This window comes from Falco cherrug, chromosome 1 (assembly GCF_023634085.1).
Source record: "Falco cherrug isolate bFalChe1 chromosome 1, bFalChe1.pri, whole genome shotgun sequence".
In the NCBI taxonomy this organism is placed as follows: Eukaryota; Metazoa; Chordata; class Aves; order Falconiformes; family Falconidae; genus Falco; species Falco cherrug.
The window spans coordinates 97,581,972-97,603,125 of record NC_073697.1 but is presented as its reverse complement, the minus strand read 5'-3'; the positions used below and the strand labels follow the sequence as shown (position 1 = coordinate 97,603,125).

Sequence of the window (21,154 nt, the reverse complement as noted above, 5' to 3'; positions counted from 1 at the left end):
GGAGCCCTAGCCCCAGCCGCTTTGCTGGGAGGAGCAGCCACCGGCTCCTCCATTACCTTCAAACCCTCGTCCTGCGAAGGCAGGAGGTGCTAACCCCACCGCGCTGGCCGAGTGCCAAATTGGGCAATTAAAAATTCGCCTCCCTTGCCTTCATGCTTATTGTAACGGGAGGCGCTTTTCACAGGTTGCTCCTTTTTAAGAGACATCAAACAAGCGCTCGCCTTCCTCGTATTTTGGTTGTGTGCCTCTCGAGCCTTTCAGTGGGCTGGGGGCAGCCCCCCTGCTTTCGGCCTCCCTAAACCAAGGGGATGCCGTAGTCACCCAGGCTGCAGTTTGGAATTCCCTGCTGGAGTATCCTGACGGGCTCTTAAGCCGATGGGTTGTGTGCCCCGCGCTTTGTTCGTGCCAGCCGTTGCCTCCCCAGCGCTGTCATCTCATGCTGGTTTGCCAGCGCTGTTCCCCAAGGAAGCGGTTTTGCTCCTCAAACTGAGACACCGGCGCTTCGCTCCTGGCTCCATGGGGTGAGCCGGGTCCTGCGGGCAGGACGTGCCTGGCAGGTGCTGTCACCATCCTCTGCAAGGGCTGGCAGAGGGGGGGCTGCCAGGGACCCCCCCGCCTGCTGGTCTCCCCGGTTAGCAGAAGCTCTGCCTGCCTGAACAGATTTTGGGTTTGTGAAGGGGAGATGGGGGTGTATGGCTGAGGTGGTGTTACAGGGACAATGGTGGTCTTGGCAGCGCATCGCTGGGAGCAAGATCGGCACAGGGGAAGGGATGCTGGGGGTGGCTGCTGGGTGGATGAATTATTGAAAGAACTTTGAAGGTGCAAATGGAGGAGTGGAAGAGCTGCTCTGCCAGCTACCCTGACAGCCTGAACTTGTCCCCCTGATTGACTGAAAGCAGCAGGACACCCGTCTTCACTTTACGGGCCCCCCAGTGCAGTGCCCAGGGCAGCTGCCATCTCACGCCGAGCAGGCTGCGAGCTGCTTTACTTCATCCTTATCATTTGGTGGGTGGTCTCGGGCTTTACCTGCTGTCCAAACCACAACACCCACATTTATTCATGGCTCTTCTAGGGCACTTGTTGCTGTTGGCCTGGAGCGCTTCGCACGTGCCAGTAAGGTCCTTGCAGCTCTCTCCTTTCCTTTGCAGGAGTATGGGCAGAGCACGATAGGTGACCTGCAGCTCCCCAGGACCCCACTCCACTCACTTGTTGGGTTCAAAGTCATTCCCCTAGGCAAGCAACAAAATGAAATTTTTATTAATTTTTTTTCTTTTTTTGGTCTTGGACACTTTTTCAAAGTTAACAAAAGGCAAATCACTGGCAGAGAGCAGTCTTGCCAGATGTATCAACTGTGCTGAAGGTGCTCAAAGAACAGGTTCCCAGAATCCTTCTGCATGTTGCAGAAAGGCATATTTTCCTGTAAACTTATTCTTGGAAGCAGCAGAGTTGTTTTGGCTGAAATTTACTATTTAGAGGGAAAAAAGAAAAAAAGCCTCCAAATGCCTGAAGCAAATATTCTACATGGAAAATTTCAGTCCAGACAGTTAAATGTTTTAACAAATTTAGGGTCAGCTGAAAATCCAGTGATACAGAATAAGCAACGCTGGGCAATTCTTAATGAGAGGTGGAGCAATTAGCTCCTTTTTGTAATGAGTAGATGCGTAGTTGAGAATTCATCATTCCTGCAAAGTCAGTAGGGAACGTACACATTCAATGCAATTATTATCCACTAATGGGGAAATGCAAGAAGGTAATGAAAGGCACAACATCCATTTGTCAGTATAATGCCTTCGGCTTTGGTGGGAGTTTGCCTGAGTGAGGTTTTCCAGAATAACGGGTCAAAGCCGGGCTACCCCTGAGTCCACAGGCTGTGTTTGCTGGTGCTTCCAATATCCTGCAGCCGTGAGATCCAGAGGCAGCATCTGTTCAGTGGAACGCTGCGGAACGGCTTTTTTTGAGCACAAGCAAGTTTTGCAAGACCAGATACGAGGCTCTGGTTAGTGTGTTTAACTGGAGCGCTTGCTGGTGAGGTTTTACCACCCTCGTAAATCTGCTGGTGGGGGTGGGGAGGGAGGGTCAGCATTTGGTACTGGTTTTGCAATTAAATTGGTTCAAGCTGTTGAAACACTGGGGAAGTTTTTTGACCTACTTTCATGCAAGCTTAGAAATTGTTGGGATGTTTTCTGCCCTGGCCGTGTGGAATTCAGCTGGATTACAGGGGAAAGGAATTTCGTAGGCCTTCTCACAAAATCACAGATTTTTTTTTTTAAAAAATAATAAATCAGCTTTGTCTTCAGGTGGCTCCTTGCTCTCCAGCTTCATGAATTCCCATGGGAGCATGCGCTGGGCTGCATTGGGTGAAAGCAATCCCTGTTTTGCACGCCCCGCCTCCCGCCTGCATGTGCCGTGGGGCTGGAGGAAGGAGGTGGGTGATGCCTTGGTGCCCCCCGTGTCATCCCTTGGGCACACTGGTTAGCCTTGCGTGGGAATGCCCGTGTGCTCATGGGTGGCGCACAGCACCTTAGGAGCTCCCCGGGCTCACGCTGCGTACGCCAGCCTGCGCATCTGCATCCTGCTCCAGCAGCCCTTCGAGTGCCTGTGGGGCGCAGCCCGCCCGAGCCCAGCAGTATTTAAGAATTAAAACCCCGTTTGAAGGGTTGGGCTGCTGAAAGAGCCATTAGCGCAGCAGATGGTCACGAACAAAAGAAGTGCAATAACTCGATGTACTTTTCCCTGCTCAGGCTCTCCGGCTTCGTACTTGCGCGTCTCTCTGGGGAAATGAGACATTAGTTTTCAGCCCCTTTGACTTTTTCCCCCTTGTCAGTGCTGTCGTCTTGGGGCTGCTGATACACCAGAATGTGTTGGACAATTTTCCAATTAAAAAATGAAGTCCTTTGCTCTATATTTGGCCTGTTTAAGAGTTTTGTATGCAGGGGTTTTTTTGACCTTAAAACCTGATGGATGGAGGTGTGGGGTGTTGGCTCTCCTGGGTTTTTTTTCCTGCTCTGTTTTTATCGCGGGGTGTGTGGGAAAGGCCTGGGGCTCTGCGTCTGCTGGAGGGTGCGATGCTGCTCAGCCGTGGGTTGGGGACGGGGAGGACCCTGCCGTGTAGCACAACCTCGCACGGTCGAGGTTTTGGGAGTGTTGGTGTGTTCGCTGGCTCTGTGTTGCCTTGAGAGGCTCGGGTGATGGAGGTGTCCTGATGGCAAGCCCACCATGTGGGGTTTTATTGGGAGGAATTAATTTGAGCAGCCCCGGCCCGTCCTGCCTGCTTTGGCAATCTTCTCTAGCCTGCGAGGATGGTGAGATGTGCGAGCGGACAGGAATTGGAGATAACACCTCTTAATCCCTCCCAGCGCTCGAGCAGAAAACGCTGCTGCCGGCTGATAATTAGAAAGTGAACAGACAGTGGAAGAGGTGACGTCGGCATCCCTGAATCTCTGTCCTGGGCTTGGGTGGGGGAACGTCACTGATGAGCTGGTTTAGGAAGGCAGAGAGGGACCAGGACTAACTGGAGACAGTATGTAGGGCAAATGCCGTGGTGCTGTGCTAGAGACCCCAAGGGTTGTCCCAAGCAAGCAGCACTGTTGGCTTGGTGTGTGCCAGTGCTGTGCAGGCGCTGGCTGGGGGTCTGTGGGCTTTGAAGCCCTACCAGCATGGTTTTGAAGAGGCAGCCGCTGCGGTCAAGGGATCAGAAAGGTCAAAACATGTTTTGCAGTGAGTTAGGTGCAGATGGAGCAGAGCAGTAGCTCCTGAGGGTGGGAGGCAGCTGAGCAAAATTACCCTTCACAGAGGCTGGGCTGATGGGTGGCACGGACACCCTTCTCCATCCCACCCGCTCCCACGAGGTCCCTGGGAGCATTGCAAGGTGGGTTGATGGTGCAAAACAAGGAGGCAGTGATGGTCTGGTGCAGGTTCTGGTATGTCCTGGGGCAGGGTTGGGGTTCCCACTGTCCTTTCCCTTGTGTACCCGGTTGCTGGTGTGGCTGCAGGCAGGGCTTTGCATTTACTTACTGGCTCTTCAGGGTATCGACAGTTGGCTTCTTTTCCTTCCCCTTCTTTCTCCCGTGTTTTTAAAGCCGCTGCCTAATAGTGTGTAGCAGGCTTGCTCTGTTCATATCATCTGCATTGGGAATAAAAGTGTGTAGAAGAAACCCACCCCCAAGCCTGGCCTTGCTCTTCAATAACTCCTCAGTGATAATTGTTTTCTTCACTGCCAGCATCTCCTCTTGCTGCGAGAAGGTTTATGCAGCCTCTGCCCCCGCTCGCCCACCCTTGTCATGATATAAATCACATAATAAGGCCAGGGATAAACAGGAACTACAGTAGCTGTTAGCCGTGTATAAAAACAAATCACATGGAAACAGTATAATTACTGAGAAAATATCAACTTGAGTAATGCAGTAATTGTTTTCTTCCCTCCAGCGGATTTTATTCCAGCTCTCCCAGCTCATGCTGGTTTCAAAGTCTGTGACTTCATGTTAATAAGAAGAATTTCACGTTTCACAATGCACTTGTTTGGAGCCTGGGTATGATACTATCTGAAGTGGAGGAATATATTTTGAGCAGCTTCTTGAGAGTGCTAGGAAACAGAGGACTAGCTGAAATATCTCTATCCATTAGATACCCAGTCTTTGCAAACCTCTTTGCGACCCATTTTTGTGATTTAGAAGAAGGGCTTCTTTGTGCCTTGTGTAAATCTGGGAGCTTTGCCTTTTGGACTTCACTATTGCAAGGGCAAGGTGATTTTTTTTTTTTACCTTCACTTTTGCTTGTTCCTTCCTCTTGCTGCTTGTTGTTTCCTTTATTTAGAGAGGTGCTTGTGAGATGATAGTGTCAAGTTATTTGAAGACCAGGGACATGGTCTCTCTCTATTGCTATAATAATCTCCTAATGCTAGATGATGATGGGTTTTGTATTGTGACTTCCAGCTATTCCCCATACTTGGCTTTGCTGCTATTTTATGTCAGATTCTGCAAGGTAAAAAGATAAAACTGTATCAGAAACCAGGTTTCAAAAAGGTTTTGGGCCAAGTAGGAGTTTAAAGATGCCCTATTTCACATATTGGCAGACGTGAGATAGTGTCTTCTGTTTCTTGTGCTCAGAGAGGTCTCTCCCCTGCATTTTTGGCAGGTAGCTTGCTTTCCTTCATAAAAACCTTTGCACCTACTAGCCACTGCCATAACCTGAACAAGACTTTATGAACACCTAATTTATCTTTTGCTTCTTGTGGTTGTCCTGCTCCTCTTGGCTTGACACGACCCCCCTCAAAAAAACCAAAACAAAACAAAAACACCAAACCAAACCAAAAAAAAAAAAAAAAACCCAGCAAAAAACCCCCCAAACCAACCTGGCTGTAGAGAAGGCAAAGCCTTCCTGCTGCAGCAGACTGACCATTTTTGGTGTCTAATGCTGGGCAAGTAAATAAAGCCAGTATCTGCTTTTTGGGATTCTCCAGTGAGCTTTGATGTTCTTGTGGTTTCTCTCCTGAATGGATGCTGGAAACAGCCTGTTTAGCTTTCTGGTGCCTTTTTGTGGCTGAGCCCCAGGCGGGACACTGAGGAAGGGGTTTCAGGTTGCTCCTTCGATTTTGGTCCCTTGATGGCAGCAGTGGGAAGGGTGTTGATGCCTCCAGGCTGCAGCAGTGGTTCCTCCCTGGCTGCCTAGTGTTTTCTTCAGCCAGAAGAGGGTTTAGCAGGGGGCAAGAGGAGGAAGGCACCAGTGTAGGATGCTGGTGTCCTGGGACATGGCCGCTTTGTTGGGAAACATCCTCTTTTGTCTCCCCTTTTTCTGGCTTTGCTGTGGATGACATGTCCCACCCCTTATAGAGGACACAGGGCAGAGCTCATCTCAGCACAGCCCCACCAGGCAGGGACTGCCTTGGAAGCCAGGTCCCCTGCGGCTCTGCTGGGCTGTGGGTGCAGCCCCCCAGGAGGGAGCTTGCCGTGCTTCATCCCCAGCAGCAGGGTGGACACCACCCTGCGTGGCTCTGCTTCATGGTGAGCAGATGTCACTGAGATGCGCAACAGTGCCAAGGTGGCACCTACACACTCACCACATTTGGCATGAGCTGCAACACAGCCAGCAAACAACCCAGGGCCAGCATCAGCCTGCCTTGCTAGATGGAGGAGCGCAGAGGGGTCCACACTGTCCCAGTGCCACCGAGCTCCATCGTGCCACCCTCGTCCCGCAGGAGGACCAGCCTGGGGAGGGTGCCCCTGGCTGCTCGCCGGTGGCCTTGAGCCAGCGTGGAGGGGAGGATGCTTAGCACCAGTTGGTGCAGAACAATGACAGCTTTGTCCGCAGGGCTGCTGTAAGGAAGGTAGCGAAGCTGTGTGAAGTTCTCCGCTTGTTCGCCTCCCTCCTTCCCTTCCCTGCTCCCCAGCAGCTGCAGCATACTGGCTGCCCAGCCTGGTAGTGGTTTATGGTTACAAATGAAGCCGCAGCTCCTCTTTCTGCCCCCTCCAGGAAAAGAAATCCATCCACTCACTAAGCAAATGGATAGATAAGCTTTTAATTAAGATGTTGGGTAGCTGCCAGAGATGAGTGTCCTGGGTCAGGGTAGGCTGTTGGTGTGACGTGATCCCCATCTGTGTGGCCGGTGGCTATTAAACAGCTGCTTCATCCCCGGTGCATTCATCGGTGGTGGGCAAACTCATCCAGGCATGCACCTTGTGTTTGCAGGAAATGGACACCTTCCTTTGGAGCTGGAGAGGTGAAGGGTGGTGTGCCGGTGAGGTGGTGTGGCTCTGGGATGCTCCTGGGGTGCCAGCTGGTGGGGCTCAGCAAAGCTGTTGTGTTGCTGGAGGCAAAGCTGAATGTTTTCATGTGTTTTCCCTCTACCCTCAGCTCATGGTCATTCAAGCTTCTCCCTGTGATACCACAGAGGTTATACTGATCTGTCTGGTCTCTGACCCGAAGGGTCTTGTTGAGCTGAGAGCTTTTTTACCTGGCATTTGCAAAAAGCTGATTTTCACCACTTGAATCTATTTTTGTCTCAGCTGACCTCACCTATTCCCTTTCTCTCTCTTTCTGGATGGATGCATTTGACATCCAACACTCACAGCTCCCCCAGAATTTATCAAAAGATAGAGGGAGGACCTCCATGAAGGAGGTGGGAGTCCTCTTTCCTCCTAGGGCCTGCCCTTATAGCCCCTTCTCATTCAGCATGGCTGATGCTGCTCTTCTCTCCAGCGCAGCTGTGGCTATGTTGGGGGAGGAGGTGGCTGTAGCTACCTCAGTTTTGCAAAGAAGATGTAGCCTTGAGCTGGCTGCTGAGATGTGAAGGGCCGCTGCTGCTGGGAGCTCCGGAATGTGGATGGGTTTATTGATCCTGTAGGAATGTGGGTAACACTGAAGGTGGTTGAAGCCTCTGAGGCTTTGGCAGAAGGAAGAGCTGCTGTGTTGTCCCTAGGACACTTAACCTGGTGCTCTCTGGAGATGCTGGAGGCTGTGGAGTGCTGTGGTGGTGTGATCTGGCAGCTGGCCCTGTTTGGTCTAGCAGGTGTTTTGAGGGGTGTGAGTGTCTCAGAGGGCTGGGAATGGGCCGGGGACCTGTGGCAGTTGGCATGGGAGGATGAGAGAAGGATCCAAAGTCTCCTTGGAAAGGGCTGACCTGGTTGTTTTTATGCTGTCCAGGATCGTGGCCTGCCTGGCAAACTGGAGCCCGTGTCACCCGTGAGCCCCGCTCACCCTGACGCCGAGCTGGACCTGCTGCCGGCCCGGCTGTCCAAGGAGGAGCTCATTCAGAACATGGACCGCGTGGACCGCGAGATCACCATGGTGGAGCAGCAGATCTCCAAGCTGAAGAAGAAGCAGGTAAGAGGCTGTGGTCCAGAGGGTGTCACGCGCCCTCGCTTCTGCATGCTGTGGCATGTCCTGTCCCTGCCCGTGCATGTCCACGGAGGGGAAGTGGCAGTGCCAGTGCCACCAGTGTGGTCTGTGTCTGTGCTGCCTGTCATGGCACGGGTGGCTGCTGCTTGGAGCTGTGGGTTGCAAGACAAGGGAGCTCTGGAAACCCAGCTGGTGGGCCCTTTTTCATGCCAGAGCACCTGGAAGGGAGAGAAATCTGTCCTCGGTGACTTGCCCATGGTCGTGCAAGCAGTCAGTGGCAGAGCTGAAAGCACAGCCTGGGTTGCCTGCGTTGTCTGTACAGCCCAGCGTTAGCACATGGGCTTTTCTTTTTCCTTTCCAGCAATTGTTTCTCCCCAGTGCTGTGGCTGCCACTATTGTAGTACTGGGCTGTTTAAGACATTGCTGTGATGTCCTCATGGCCCTTCCTGTGCAGCCAGTCCCCTTCTCCGGGGCTTTGCAGCTCTGCAGCTGTGAGCGGCATCTGGTCCCACTCCCGCCCTGTGCCTGAGCCAGGGATTTGTATCTGATCTTCTTGGTTAGTGCTTTACCCCTGCTCAGGAGCACTACCCAGCAGAAGGATTGCCCGCTCGTTGTTGCCATGTATACAATTACCATAAACCCATTAAGAGATTAATATGACAAAACCTTGGGGGACATCTGTGAAAAAACCCACAGACTTAAAGGCTTTCACTTCCTAAAGCAAATCACTTCTCTCTGCCTCTATTACTGATTGTTTTATTTCCTTTGCTTGGGGCCAGTTTGTAAACTCCCTGATGGCTGCTAATCCCAAACTGCCTGAGAGGAAGGACCTCTCCTGGGGATTGTGCAGCAGGAATTTGGGAATGGAGCAAAACCTCTGCTTGGGCAGGCAGATGGGGCAAGTGCTCCTCGAGGATGACTATGCAGTTGACCTTCCTCCCCATCAGATCTGTATTTTCCCATACCAGATACCATCCCTTTCTTTCTTGCAAGGCAAAGGAGGTTGTTTTGGTTTTGTTTTCAAACAATATGGTTTAATGAACGTGAAGAACCTTTTTCAGTGTGCATTGCTTTTTATTTGCAGAGGTATCAGGGTGCTTAGGGAGAGGGAGCTAAGAGTCAGCAGAAGCAGCTGTGCCAGGGGTGCAAGGAAGCAGCCCTGTGTGCCAGCTCCCAGAGGCCAAAGGAACATATGGAGCGATGGAAACCACAGAGGTTCCTCGTTGGCTTTGTTGGGAGCTGGGTGAAGCCAGTCCTTCCCCTCTCCCTCCTAGGAAGCTCGGAGAAAATGTTGGTGTCCTTCCTCAGCTGGCAGTCTGGCCTCCGGTCTGTGTCTTTAGTTCACATTTGAGGAAGAAGGTGCGAACCGTGGTCATTTCCGACCCTGGGGAAAGGCTTCCAGCATGGGATGCGTGCCTGGCACAGCAGCGAAGGTCCCTCTCATGGCAGCTGGGAGGGCTGACAACTCTGCCGATCCACTGCCTGACTTTTTTCAGAGATGCTGAGGAGCTGCTATTGAAGCTGACGGGAGCAGCATATGCTCCTTGCTGTTAAAATCAAGCTGTCCTTCCGTAAGGAAATGGGATTTTTATTGTTGGCTGCTTGGTTGCTTTATTTCTTCCTTCTGAACGAATTTTACGATTCTTCTTCCCCACAAAAATGCTCTGCTGAGTGGGGAAGAAGGTGAAAGTGGCTGTTGGCAGTAAAACCACCCCCTCCCCTCCTTTTTATTTTTTTTTTTTTTTTTTTTTTTTCTTTTTGGCACATGGTGGCAAAGTCATTTGCTAGCAAATCCTGCCCTCCCCGACATGGCCTCCTTTCTGCTCCAGCAGGATCCTTCCCCAGCCTGGTCCTCCAGCAGAGCCAGCACATCTGGGAAGAAGCATTTTCAGGGCTGGGGGGGGTGTGGGTGTCATGGTTCCTGTCTGCGATGCTCCAGGAACGTTTTGTCCATCTGTGCATCTGAGCTGTCAGCGCAGGAGAAAGACGAGCGAGGGAAAGCAATCAGCCTGAAACAGATACCGCTCCTGCAGGAACGGGCGGCGGAGCAGGGGAGAAATTGTACGCAGACGGAATATCCTAATGCTTTTCCCCTCTGTCTTTGGGAGGCCTTCTCAGGGTAATTAAATACATTTGTATGGAAAAGCTGTGCAAAAAAAAAAAAAAAGCCCAACCAACCCAAACACACCATTTCTCCCTTTTTGATTGTTCCAGAAATGTCAAGGAGGGCTCTGCCTGGACTTTACAAGACGCAAACGTCTTCAGTAAGCTGAGAAACCATCCCCAAACCCTGCGCACCCCTGGCAGAAGGCCACTGCCATCAGCCGTCCCCCGCTCATTCATGCGCCATATGCGCTTAAATCTCTTGCTGAGTCCTCTCTCCCCCTCTTCCTGACAGGGAAGGATAATCCTTATGCATTTATTCCTGGCAGCGGTACTGGGGATCTGAAGGAGGAATAAAACTGCTGGGCTGTTCTCCGCAGTGGTGCCTGAGCCTCCTGGGTGCCAAGCTCAGCGAAGGACTCTCTGGGAGTACAACACTCCCACCTGGTGATGGAGGTGGAGCCAGCTGGGTGGAAGAGCTTCAGGGTTCCCCCTTCCATCTATCTCCTGGCTGAGTTTTCTCTGTTTCCCCCTCGGCTCTTTGGAAGTGGTTTTCAGAGATGCCCTGTGGCTGGAAGCCTGTTCCTCTCCACTGGGCCGGTGAAGCATGCTGGTACCCGGGTGGTGGCTGCCTGGCAGAAGGTGGTGTGGCAGCTGGGGGCATGTGTCATGACCTTGGCTTCATCAGACAGGCCCCTTTGGCACAGGAGCTGGTATGGATGGGGACAGGGTCTTCCTGAAATGTCACCCACCTTCCTGCTGCAGTGGCCCCTCTGCAGGCTGTGGTCCAGCCAAAGGGACTCTTACCTGGAGAGGGCACCTCTCCCACTTGGAAATGGATGTGTGGATGCTGTAGGAGTCGGGGCTGTGGCTAATGATGGCATCCTGCATCCCTTCAGCATCGGTGCACTGTCTTCCACTGGGGGAGAGGAGGGGGCTTTCGGGCAGCCACTGCTGGGAGCAGGGAGGGAGAGAGTATGGAGCCGTCAAGACTCATCTCTCATCCCGCTTCTCTCCCTGTAAAGGTCACAATCCAGCCTAGCTTTTGTGGCAGACCTTTAGGAAATCCATTTTGTCTGTGTCTGGGAACCCTGACCTATTTTGCTTTGCCATTTCCCACAGCTCCCAGGGGTAGCTGTCGCGGGCTGAACCTGCTGCGCTCAGGTGTGCTGCCTGCAGCCCCTGCCGCATCCTTACCTCTAGCGTCTGCCCCTTTAACAACCGTACGGTGTTATGCCATAGAGAGTAGAGTTTAAGTCTCTACTGTATTTCAGCTATAATTAGATTTGTATTTTTTCTTTTAACGAGCTGCTTTTAATGAGCCTCCACTTACTGGCAAACTTTCATTTCCTGATATGCCATCAAATCCTCTTGTCTGAAATCACTTACAACATACCCGACCGCTTTGCAGAATTTTTGTGGGTTTCCAGAACAATGTAGCCAAGTTTCTGTCTTATTTTTACCCAAATATTTGCCCAAGAGAGGTAGAGGATTTGACTGATCCCTTTTGGTGGCTCGCTCTTTGGAGCTTTTTGGGGTTTATCCCACACTTTGGGAGTGAAGGTGTGTGATGGGGTGCTGCAGGACACGGAACATGAGCGGGCAGATGCCTGGAAGCGCTGTGTCTGCGCCAGGGCTGCTGCTGTGAACTGCTTTGCAGCCTGTGGTTTCAGCCACGGCTTCCCAAAGAGCTCTTGCTCCCTTTGCAGGGTGCTGGGATTTGGGCCACCCGAGGAACAGCCATGGTTGAGCAGAGAAGGGAGCTTTGGGGCTGTTCCGTGCATGGTTGGAGGCTCCAGCGTGCTGTGGTAGTGTGTCTCGTGGTAGTTGGGAAGGGCTGGATCCCTGCTGTGCTGGGGAAGGTTCATCCCCTTCCTGGGTGCACGTGGTCGGAGCTGGCTGTTTCCTGGCCATTCTCACATGTGGCTGGAGTAACCCCTAGGGTAAGACCCCAAGGTGCACATGCTGATGGCATGGTGTGGATCCCAGGCTGTCCTGCCGCTGCCACAGCCTGCTCCCCGCTCCAGCTGGCAATGGCCGCTTTTTTTTGGCTGTATCTTGGTGTTCCCTGTGCTACTGCTTTTCCCTGTATGGGAAGAGATGTCCACCTGTAGGGAGGTGGAGTGGCATCCACAGCGTGGAGTTGCTTCATCCATTGAAACACATTTAGTTTAAGGGTTGTGAGTTTTCTCAGCCAAGCCAGCAGACCTCTGTGGGTGCTTAAGTGTTTTCTTGGACTGCATCCTACGTACAGCCCAAGGGTTGCCAAAGGTTTCATCGACAGGAGTAGAGATGATCTGAAGGAGGAATAGGTGCCCACCTTCTTCTTGGGCCACCGGTCACCGCTGTCTCTGGGAGGAAGGACGGTGGTGTGCTCACCTCTGGTGCAAGCCGATTGCTCTCAGTCCTAGGTGCATTTTCTTCCTAGTACGAGATGCTTGATTTTCCCCTTGCTTCAACAGGGGATGCTTTAGCCGCTGGGAGAAAAAAAAATGCATTTGGAGGTTCAGAGCTGAGCAGTGAAAAAATCATAGGCGTTTTTTGACAACCGCTCCCTCTCCCGTGCCTGTGCTGCCCCGCAGCTGCCGTGCGTGGCGTGTACTCTCCCTCCTCGCACGGAGCTGGTGGCCCCAGGAGCAGCCTGGAGAAATCCCTTGTTTCCTCTAGTGGCTGGGCAGTTCCTCCAACTTACTGGAAGGGCTCCGATGTCTCCTCCTGCCTCGCACCCGTCGGGAGAGCCGGAGGTGCAGGTCATATATCAGCTATACCTGCTGACCGCAGTGATACTCAAGAGCACTTTCTTAGATCCACTGCTTTATAATTAAAGTTTGCCGTGGGCTGAGCAGCTCGCAGATGGATAGGAGTGCTTTGAAGATGAGTGTTCTCTGAAGGTGCATACGTGGATGTGCTCCTTCCTGCTTTCCATCTCCCACGGGGGCAGCTGGCATTCAAGCCAGGTTTGGGGCTGGCTGCATTTTGCTGCACGTGCGGTGGGGATGTGGTGGGCACGCTCGTGGAGCAGCTTTTGGACTCCTGGATGTTTCTGCTGTGAGTGGGAGTGCAGCTGGGGGTGAGACGCGCACCTTGGGTTGTGTTGTCCCAGCACAGACAGGCACACGGAGCTGGAGGGGATGGCACGTGGTATTTTTGCACACAGCTGCTGCGCCTCGAAGCCTAGGTTCCATGAAACGTGGAGCTGTGGCAATGCAGTAAAGACAGTAAGAAAGCCAAAGAGCCAACAACCCGAGCTTCTTGGCAATATTGTCTATGAGGGTGGATCACCTGGGTGATGGCTGTCCCGCCCCTACAGGGATTCCTCTGGTTAGAGCCTGGACTTGGTGGTTTCTGCTCAGGACAGCTTGTCTTGTGTGAAGGGAGGAAGGAATCTTAAAGCCACCTTTCCAGGAGAGCATGATGGCCGTCGGCTGGACGGTAGCTCATGCGGTGTCAGTGCCCTCAGAAGTTCTTGCTGTGCCTGCTGGGGCAGCCGGAGCCGCGTGGCATGCTCCTGCCGCGGGCATTTGCAACCGGAGCACTTCGTCTCTCTGTGAAAATTCACCACAGGGTACCTTGGTGGCCCATGTCTAAGCACCATGGTGTCCTCTGCAGGGCGTCCTGTAGCTCAGGCTTGTCCTCTTGAGCACTTTGCTTCTCTCACCTTGGCCCGGAGAGCTGCCACATGTCCCATTGGGCTGACTCTGACCAGGGACGTCAGGATTCGCAGTGTTGCTGCCTGCTGTGCTCTGCTTACTGGTTCGTTTGGCTGCGTGGTGCATGGGCAGTCAGTGCACAAGCCATTTCATTGATAACAGTCATCCTGAGGTGTCTCCTGTGACCACAGCATCACAAGGTAGAGCCGAAGGTGGAGAGCAGCCGTGTTACTCGCCCCTCGCTCCTCCACCGCTCCCTGCAGCGCAGCAGCAGCTCCGGAGGCAGGGAGCAGCAGGAAGCTGGGCTGGAGCTGCTGTTCCCTGTAAGGATTTCCACTAAAATCCTTAGTTCTACCCTCAAGCCCTCTCCAGGAGGCTCATTCAAGGCAGGTCCTCATCCTCTGTGCCTAAAAATCACCGATCCACCAGCCTGGGGCCGGGTGCCTGGGGCAGGCCAGTGCTGCGCTTGCGTGGCAGGGGATGTTCTGCAGCTCTCCTCCCTCTCCCTGTCCCTCCACAGCCTGAGCCTGCCCGTGTCTCTTGGGAAGCCTTCTGCCATGGCAGGGTCTGCCTCAGTCGTGGCACCGCAGAGAGTCTTGTGTGGATGGGGACGGCTGCGTTTCTCGCTGTGACTCACCCTCCTCCTCCCCCTTCTCCTTCCACAGCAACAGTTGGAGGAAGAAGCAGCCAAACCACCAGAGCCTGAAAAACCAATCTCCCCCCCTCCTATCGAGTCCAAACATCGCAGCTTGGTGCAGATCATCTACGACGAGAACAGGGTGAGTCTGGAAAAGATGGAAGTACAAACGTGCGACCGTGCCGTGCCACCCTGGCTGGGGCCGGGGAGGTTGGTAAGGGGTAGGTGTGGGATTCCCCTGGGATAAGACCCCTGGGGTGGAGGCCGTGGGAGGTGGGTAGATGGAGCCCTGTCAGGGACAGTGACGACAGAGGGCTGAGCTGTGAGGAGCTTGCTCTGCCGTGTGGACTGAGCACAGATGGCTTCCGAAGAACCTGCCTGGGGGGGGGGGGGGGTTGTCCTGCGATCAGCTTTAGATTTGAAGCATTCAGGAGATGCTTCAGAGCCCTGTCTGTTAAATTGCTTGTTTCATCTTCTCCCCTGGGAGTGAACCTGGTTGAAAGCTGCTTCAAAGGATGGGCTTTGGCGTGGTGGGGTGGGCTGCATGGATGGAGGGGTCCCAGCCGTGATGCTTCAATACTGGCAGGTCAGCTACGAGCTCTCCTGGCTGCCCCTGACCCCCCAGACTGGAGCAGAAAGGACGTGGATGCAGCCATGGCTGGATTTGTGGATATTTGATGCTGTAAATAGCATTAGCAAAGGTCAGGCTGGCATCCCTGGCTCTGGATCTTTGCCTTGACCGCTCATTTGTTGCGCTCAGCCGTTTGCCTGTAATAGCAGCCTGAGGAGACATGAATTTTGCTGTGTGCTTCGGAGCGATGCTAGGAAATTGAGCCCTTTGGTAGATAATCAAGCATATTCATTTTCATTTAGGTGTTGGATGAAAAGGATGATTTTGCATAAAAGGAAAACTACCAGTCGCTAATTATTTTGAATTGCGAAGCCTGCGATTTCACTGGGAGCTGCAGAAATCCAGGTGCCCGACTTCTAAAAAGAAAAAAAAAATTAATAATAAAAAAAAATGCATACCCTGCGCTCCCAGGCAGTGCAATTTTCCTGGTTTTTCCTTTTTCCATCTGCTTCTGTCCCTGAGCAATAGGAAACCCAGTGCTGGCATGGTCTGTTGTGCAAGTGGGTGAAGGCTGAGGTTGACGTGTTTGAAGCGTTAGCGAGTGCCAGCTGGTGAGAGCTTTACAGACACTGGGTGTTGGGGGCAGGTGCCCCGCGTTCCTCAAAGCCGTGCTCCCTGTGGCACCACCAAGTGCCCTCCCCATCTTGGGCTAGATGGCTTGTGCCGCCTCTGCAAGAGGTTAGGTGCAAAAAAAAGGTCTCAAATGCTTTCGTTCTTTATTCCTTTGAGCCCCATCCTCCTTGGATATTGTCGCGTGCCTGGACCGTGTTACAAGGAAAGGAAATGGGTGGTGGTGCTGAGGCAGGGAGGAAAGGTGATCCTCAACCGTTGCATCTCCAGTGGCCTGTGTCGTAGCAGTCCCCCTTAGCTGGATTTGGCTCAGGGCTGAGTGTCCTGCTGTACCCTTGTCCTGCTTTGTCACCTCTGGTCTCTGCCCACACCAGCAGCAGGGTCAGCCTTTCCCTCCCGTCTCCCCGAGTGTCCCATCACTTTCTCTGCAACAGACACAATCTGCTGTCGAAGGCTCTGCCGTGACTTGGGGCAGACCCTGGGGGTTGCTGCCCTGTCCCATGGGTGGTGCCAAAGAGTGCAGAGAGCGAGCGTAGAGTTCCACGTTTCTGCTTGAAAGGCACGGCCATAATAGCTGGGACAGTGTCGTGCACCGTGCTCAGAGCTGGTGGCACCCATTTGTCACCGTGCCTGACCATTCCCAGTTACGCTGCTCCTCAAAGCCAGCCTGGTACCGGGAGCGTTGTGCTATTGACCTTCACGATACAGTGCACTTGTTCCAGGTGGGTGCTTGTCATGTCTGACACCAAATGTCTGCATAATTCCAAATCTGGTTTCACGTTCGTGTCCACATGATCTCTGGGATGGGTAAATGATGATTCTTCCCCTCTTCTTGTAAAGTCCCCGTGCGAGTAGCGTGTAAGCAAGCCCGTCTGTGGGTAGGCGACTCAAACCAAACTACCCTTCCCTTCTGCTTGATAGAAACCATAGCAGGCTGGAGGGAAGTTCCTCCTTGAAGAAGACATGATCTGTTCCTGGGCAGTGGAGGGTGGGCAGAGCCTTGCTGGCTGATTGCAATGGCTGAGGCCGGGTGTTGGAAGGACCCTTTTAAGTACCATGGTGGGGAGATGCTGAGCTGCAGGCTGCAAGGGGAGGGTATGCTGAGCCTTCCCAACAGCATTGCCTTTGCCTTAAGTAACAAAAGCGGCATCTATGATGCAGTTGTCCTCCTAAAGGGCATCCCCAAGCTCAGCTTGCAGCCTCTCGTCTCTGTTGGACATGTTTGGGATGCCTTTTGGTGATGACTGCTCCTCCTCTTGGGGCTGGGGGAGGAAAGCTGGAAGTGGAAAGGACGTGGGAGCAATGTCACTTAGGATCATGGGTGGAAAAGGGTGGCTGTAGCTGGATGTCAGGTTGCTCTGGGTGGGCTTGGTGGCAGCGGACCCTCTGGGTGTACCCAACTGTCAGTGGAATGCCGGGAGAGCCCCAGGCTGCAGCTTAACACTTAATTGCCAGGTGAATTGGTAGGAGGCAAAGGGCTTTGAGCCAGATAAAGACTTATTGATCTAGAGTGGGAAAAGTCACTGAGCCAAATTTTAGGCCTTTCTGCCCCTTCTGTACTGTGGAAAAGCGGTCAAGTTGGATGCCTCAAGGTCTGCTTTGCAGGAAAAGCGGCTGTAATGGCTGAGCCGGGGCTCCAGCCTGTGCACAAAGGGAGGAAAAGCCTGATTTACTCCCTTCGCTCGGCTTGTGGCTTGCTGGAGGGAGCAGTGCATGGTAAGAAACACAGATAAAAAGAGGATATTTAGACCTTGGGAAGAGGCGGGAGAGCAGAGCGCCCCAGAAGAGCTGGCAAAGGCTGAGCTGATCTTTAAAGAGCAGTATTGTGGAAGGGGCAGAAAGCCAGCGCTTGTGCCGATCCCAGAGCAGGTGGGAGGCAGCGCGCTTCGTGGAGGGGCTGTCGCCTGGCTCTAGTTTAATTTTTCATGAACCGTGGGTCTGTGCTTCCACGAGCACGCAGGAGCTGCTGTGCCCGTTCCCACCGCTCCTGCCAGGCTGTGCCGGAGTTGCACACTGTGTGCAGTTATACCCTGAACAAAGGAGACACCAAAAATGGTCCATGGGAGAGAAGAGGTTATGTGAGGACAGAGCAGCTAGAACTGCCAGAAAATCAAGTTAGCCAGCCATTCTGTGACCTACTTTCCTTTTGGCGATAGCTGTGGCTTTGCAGGGGTGAATGGTTTCTAATTTTAGCTTATGGTTATCAGGGAAGTCCGTATATTTTTCTCACTGCCGCGCTGGGTATGGATGAAGGGTTGGGATGCAGGTCAGCGCGGGCCTGTATCAGATTTTCTCAAAATTCAGCTGATGCTGAACGCCCATCACGCTGCTTTTCCCTCTTGTGACCTATTTAACACATACAATTTGAAAAGTTACTCAGCGTCAGAGAGGATAATTGTGGAAAACGTGACCTGTAATGCCCTCTTGCTACACTCTGCTGGACAAGTAATTGATTTCCAGAAAAAAAGTGGACTGTACAGATTGCGCTGCGGGGAGGAATAGAGAGAAGCTGCTCTTAACTGTGGTGAAATCCTGTACTGGGAGGCTGTGGTTGCATGTGGGAAGGTTTTGGGAGACGTGGGTTGTAGAGAGGCAGTTGATACTCAGGATCCAGGTGCCTCCTGCCCTGGATGTGTGCTGACTGGAACCACTTTATCTTTTTGCCAAAGATGAGCTTGAAGTTGCACCCAAAGAAGTACCTTTTGGGAAGTGTTTGCAGTGTAACAGAAAAACACACAGGCTTGTATTCAAGCCAAAATTTCAACTGTGAGTGCAAAATGCACCATTTCTGAAAGGATGCATGAGGATGGAAGTTAACATTTGTGGGACTATCCATAGACTAAACAGAATAATCAGTGGGTAGCATTTTCAGAAGCATGAGTCCTATTTTCAAAAGTGCTTTTAGTCCTTGAAGAGACAGAAGGATGTTTGAAAACAGTGATGGGTGCTAAAATCGCCGAGGTTGTTCAGAGGGTGCAGTGGGGAGCAGTCCCCGTCACCTCCTGCAGGAGCCGGATGCTGGCAGGATGGTGTGGAGCTACCCGGGGAAATGAGACTGTGATGGGCATCTCGGTTGCTGCTAGAGACTGATAGCGATGCAGGCGTTGGAGATCTAAATTAAATCATTTGAGCGACCTTTAGTGTCTCCCCTGTGGGGGAAGCTGATCCCTGCTGGGTCTGGCATCTCTAGGGTGGCAGCTGTGTAGCACAGCCTCCTTGCGGGCTTTAATTTGCCCCTCTGGGATGTGTTATTGTATCAAGAGAACAGTGCTTTCTTCCACCTCAGATCCCCATAACCAGGGCAGATCACCTGTGTGTATTTTTAGCTGTGGTTTTATTCCGCTGGGCTGTTCACAAGATTCCTTGCATCCATTTTCCCTTGAAATTGATTGAGCATACCTGAGCTTGAAGATGTTTTTGTGCTTTCAGTGGAAATTTCCAGGTCCCTTGCTAAGCACGGGGAGGAGGGCAGCACTGCTCTTGCTCCGCATTGCTCTCTGTGCCGATGCTGGGCTGGCTGAGCCCTACTTGTCAGCACATCCTGGAGGAAGCTGCGCCACAGCCGCCCTGCCCGTGCCAGCAGCCCACCTTGACTTGGCTGGGTGAATTCTCCTCTGAGTTCCTTCTGTCCCCAAAGTCCCCCATTGGCCACCATGCACGCATGCATGCAGACGTGCTCACGCCTTCTCTCCGACCATGGTGAGAATGTGGAGCCTGCAGGTACCCAGCTCCAGCTCTCTGCAAGCCCGGTCGGGTGGCTGAAGGTTCTCTGCAGCCCTGCCATGCATCAGAGCCAGGCAGGGACCAGCAGCCAAAAAGCAGCCTCCATCCTTGTGTCAGACCCATCCCTGCAAACAAGCGCGCGTCAGCTTTCCTCTAAAACATTGAGCTCATTTATTGGCGAGGGAGAGGTCGCATCAGGACACAGTGTGCCTTTGCCCTCTGCTGCTGTGCCAGGGAGGGGACGCCACGTGCTGCGACCCACCGCAGCGTGGCGAGGGCTGGGATGGGTCTCCCCACATTACCTCTGGCACACTGCGGGTGCCAGCGGCCACGCAAGCCCATCCCTGCTCTGCTGTCAGCCCTCCGAAAAACTGCGTTTGATGCAGCGCAGGCAGGGGAAGCAGGCAGCGGTGTCTGCCTCGCTCTGGGGATTGAGTTGGTGGAAATCAATAAGATTAAATTTTAATTCGTTTTCTGTCTCTGTGCTTGTTCCTTCAAAAGGGCACAGCTATCTATCTATAAATTCAGCATTATGCTGTAAAATTGGAATTCAAAGGATTGTTTTGAACTTTTCCCACCCCCACCTGCTGTTGTGTCTGTGCGGAGCGTGTTCCCAGCTATCCGTTTACCCTCCTCAAATACCTTCATAAAGCATTAATGCCCCATCCATAAATAAGAGAATAAATAAATGAACACTTTTAGTATTGCAAAGTATAATCTAGCCGTTAACTACTCAAAGGCACTGAGTGTGACTCAGATCCCATGGGGGTTTTATGTCTGTATAACTCTGATTTTCTATGAACTCCTGATTTACATTAGAAAGGGAAGAATCAGGCCTGCATCGTCAGCACGGAGCTAGTGCAGTAAATAAAACCTTATCAGTGAAACCGCTTTCGAGCATTAAATCTGCAGGGTTTTTTAGAATTTATCGTTTCTGTGGTAGTGTGTGTTGGGGGGGGGCATTTTGTATTTAGCTACTGAAAAGGCCTCGTTTGTTTTGCTTTTGTTTCTAATAACTTTTATTCCGGGGTTGCCTCATCTTGGCTTGGTGATGCAAAATGGGCTTTCGAGTGGTCTGGAGAAAACTGGAAAGGTCAGAGTTTAGATGACTTTAACACTTCTGCATGTTAACAAGGTTTCCAAAAAGATAAATTGAAACATTTAGCCTGGAGTCATTGAGAATCCTTTCATTTTCTCTTGGATTTTAAGGAAAGTGGGGTTTTTTGGTTGTTTTTTTTTAATGGTCCTGGTGTCTATTTTTAACATCTGCTTCAGGATCTGGAGTTCCCAGCAGGTTCATTGACATAGGTGCTTTGTCCACAACTAACGCAGACCAAATAATGCCTTGTCCTGTGTTTTCAGGTCCTGGAAATAAAGGCAAGAAGTGCAGACAACCCCAGTCTGTCTGAGGGTGGAGGGCAGACCCCGTGGCACAGCTCTGGCTCCTGGGCTTGAGTGACCAGAGCTTTCCCGTAACTGCTCCAGTGCCACGACTGATTCTTGAAAGCTGCCTGTGCAATGCCAATGTTTTCAGCAGGTTTGCGATGGCAAAACGTTCAGCCACGGTTTGCAATGGCAGAGCCTTGTTAGCACCTTGCTTTAACCTTAACACGCCTCTGAACAGCATCGCAACCTCCCAGACAGCAGCACGTGATGCTGGGTCTGTGTGCGAGTGGAAATCCAGCTCCAGCCGGGGGTTCATCCCTCGGCCAGGGATGGAGTGTGAGTGACCACAGAAACCGGCTGGCAATGGCTAGCCAAAGCCGGAGACTGGCAAGCCACCAAAATGAGTCGGCTTGTCACGCTCCGCACAGGATAGGCAGGGACCGGTGTTGACACGTGGATCCAATGTGACTCGTTTCCTCAGTTTTCTTGCTATTTGTGGTTAGTCATTTGTAACGACCGCTGCACACATCTGCTGGCCTGAGCTGGCTCTGTCACCGCTGGCGTAGCAAGGGCATGGCTCTGGCCAAGCTCAGGGAGGCAGGGGGCTGTGCGGGGCACCCG

The 21,154-nt window shown here is 52.5% G+C and overlaps 1 protein-coding gene across 11 annotated transcripts in view; it reads left to right on the top strand.

Moving 5' to 3' along the window:
• The window catches only part of NCOR2 (nuclear receptor corepressor 2), a 253,677-nt gene that overhangs the window by 115,152 nt on the left and 117,371 nt on the right, over window positions 1-21,154 (top strand). For all 11 annotated transcript variants that reach the window (XM_055710891.1, XM_055710843.1, XM_055710884.1 and 8 more), the window contains 2 exons: window positions 7,639-7,818; window positions 14,252-14,365. In XM_055710891.1, the coding sequence (XP_055566866.1) occupies window positions 7,639-7,818; window positions 14,252-14,365 (294 nt within the window). The remainder of the gene's footprint in view (window positions 1-7,638; window positions 7,819-14,251; window positions 14,366-21,154) is intronic.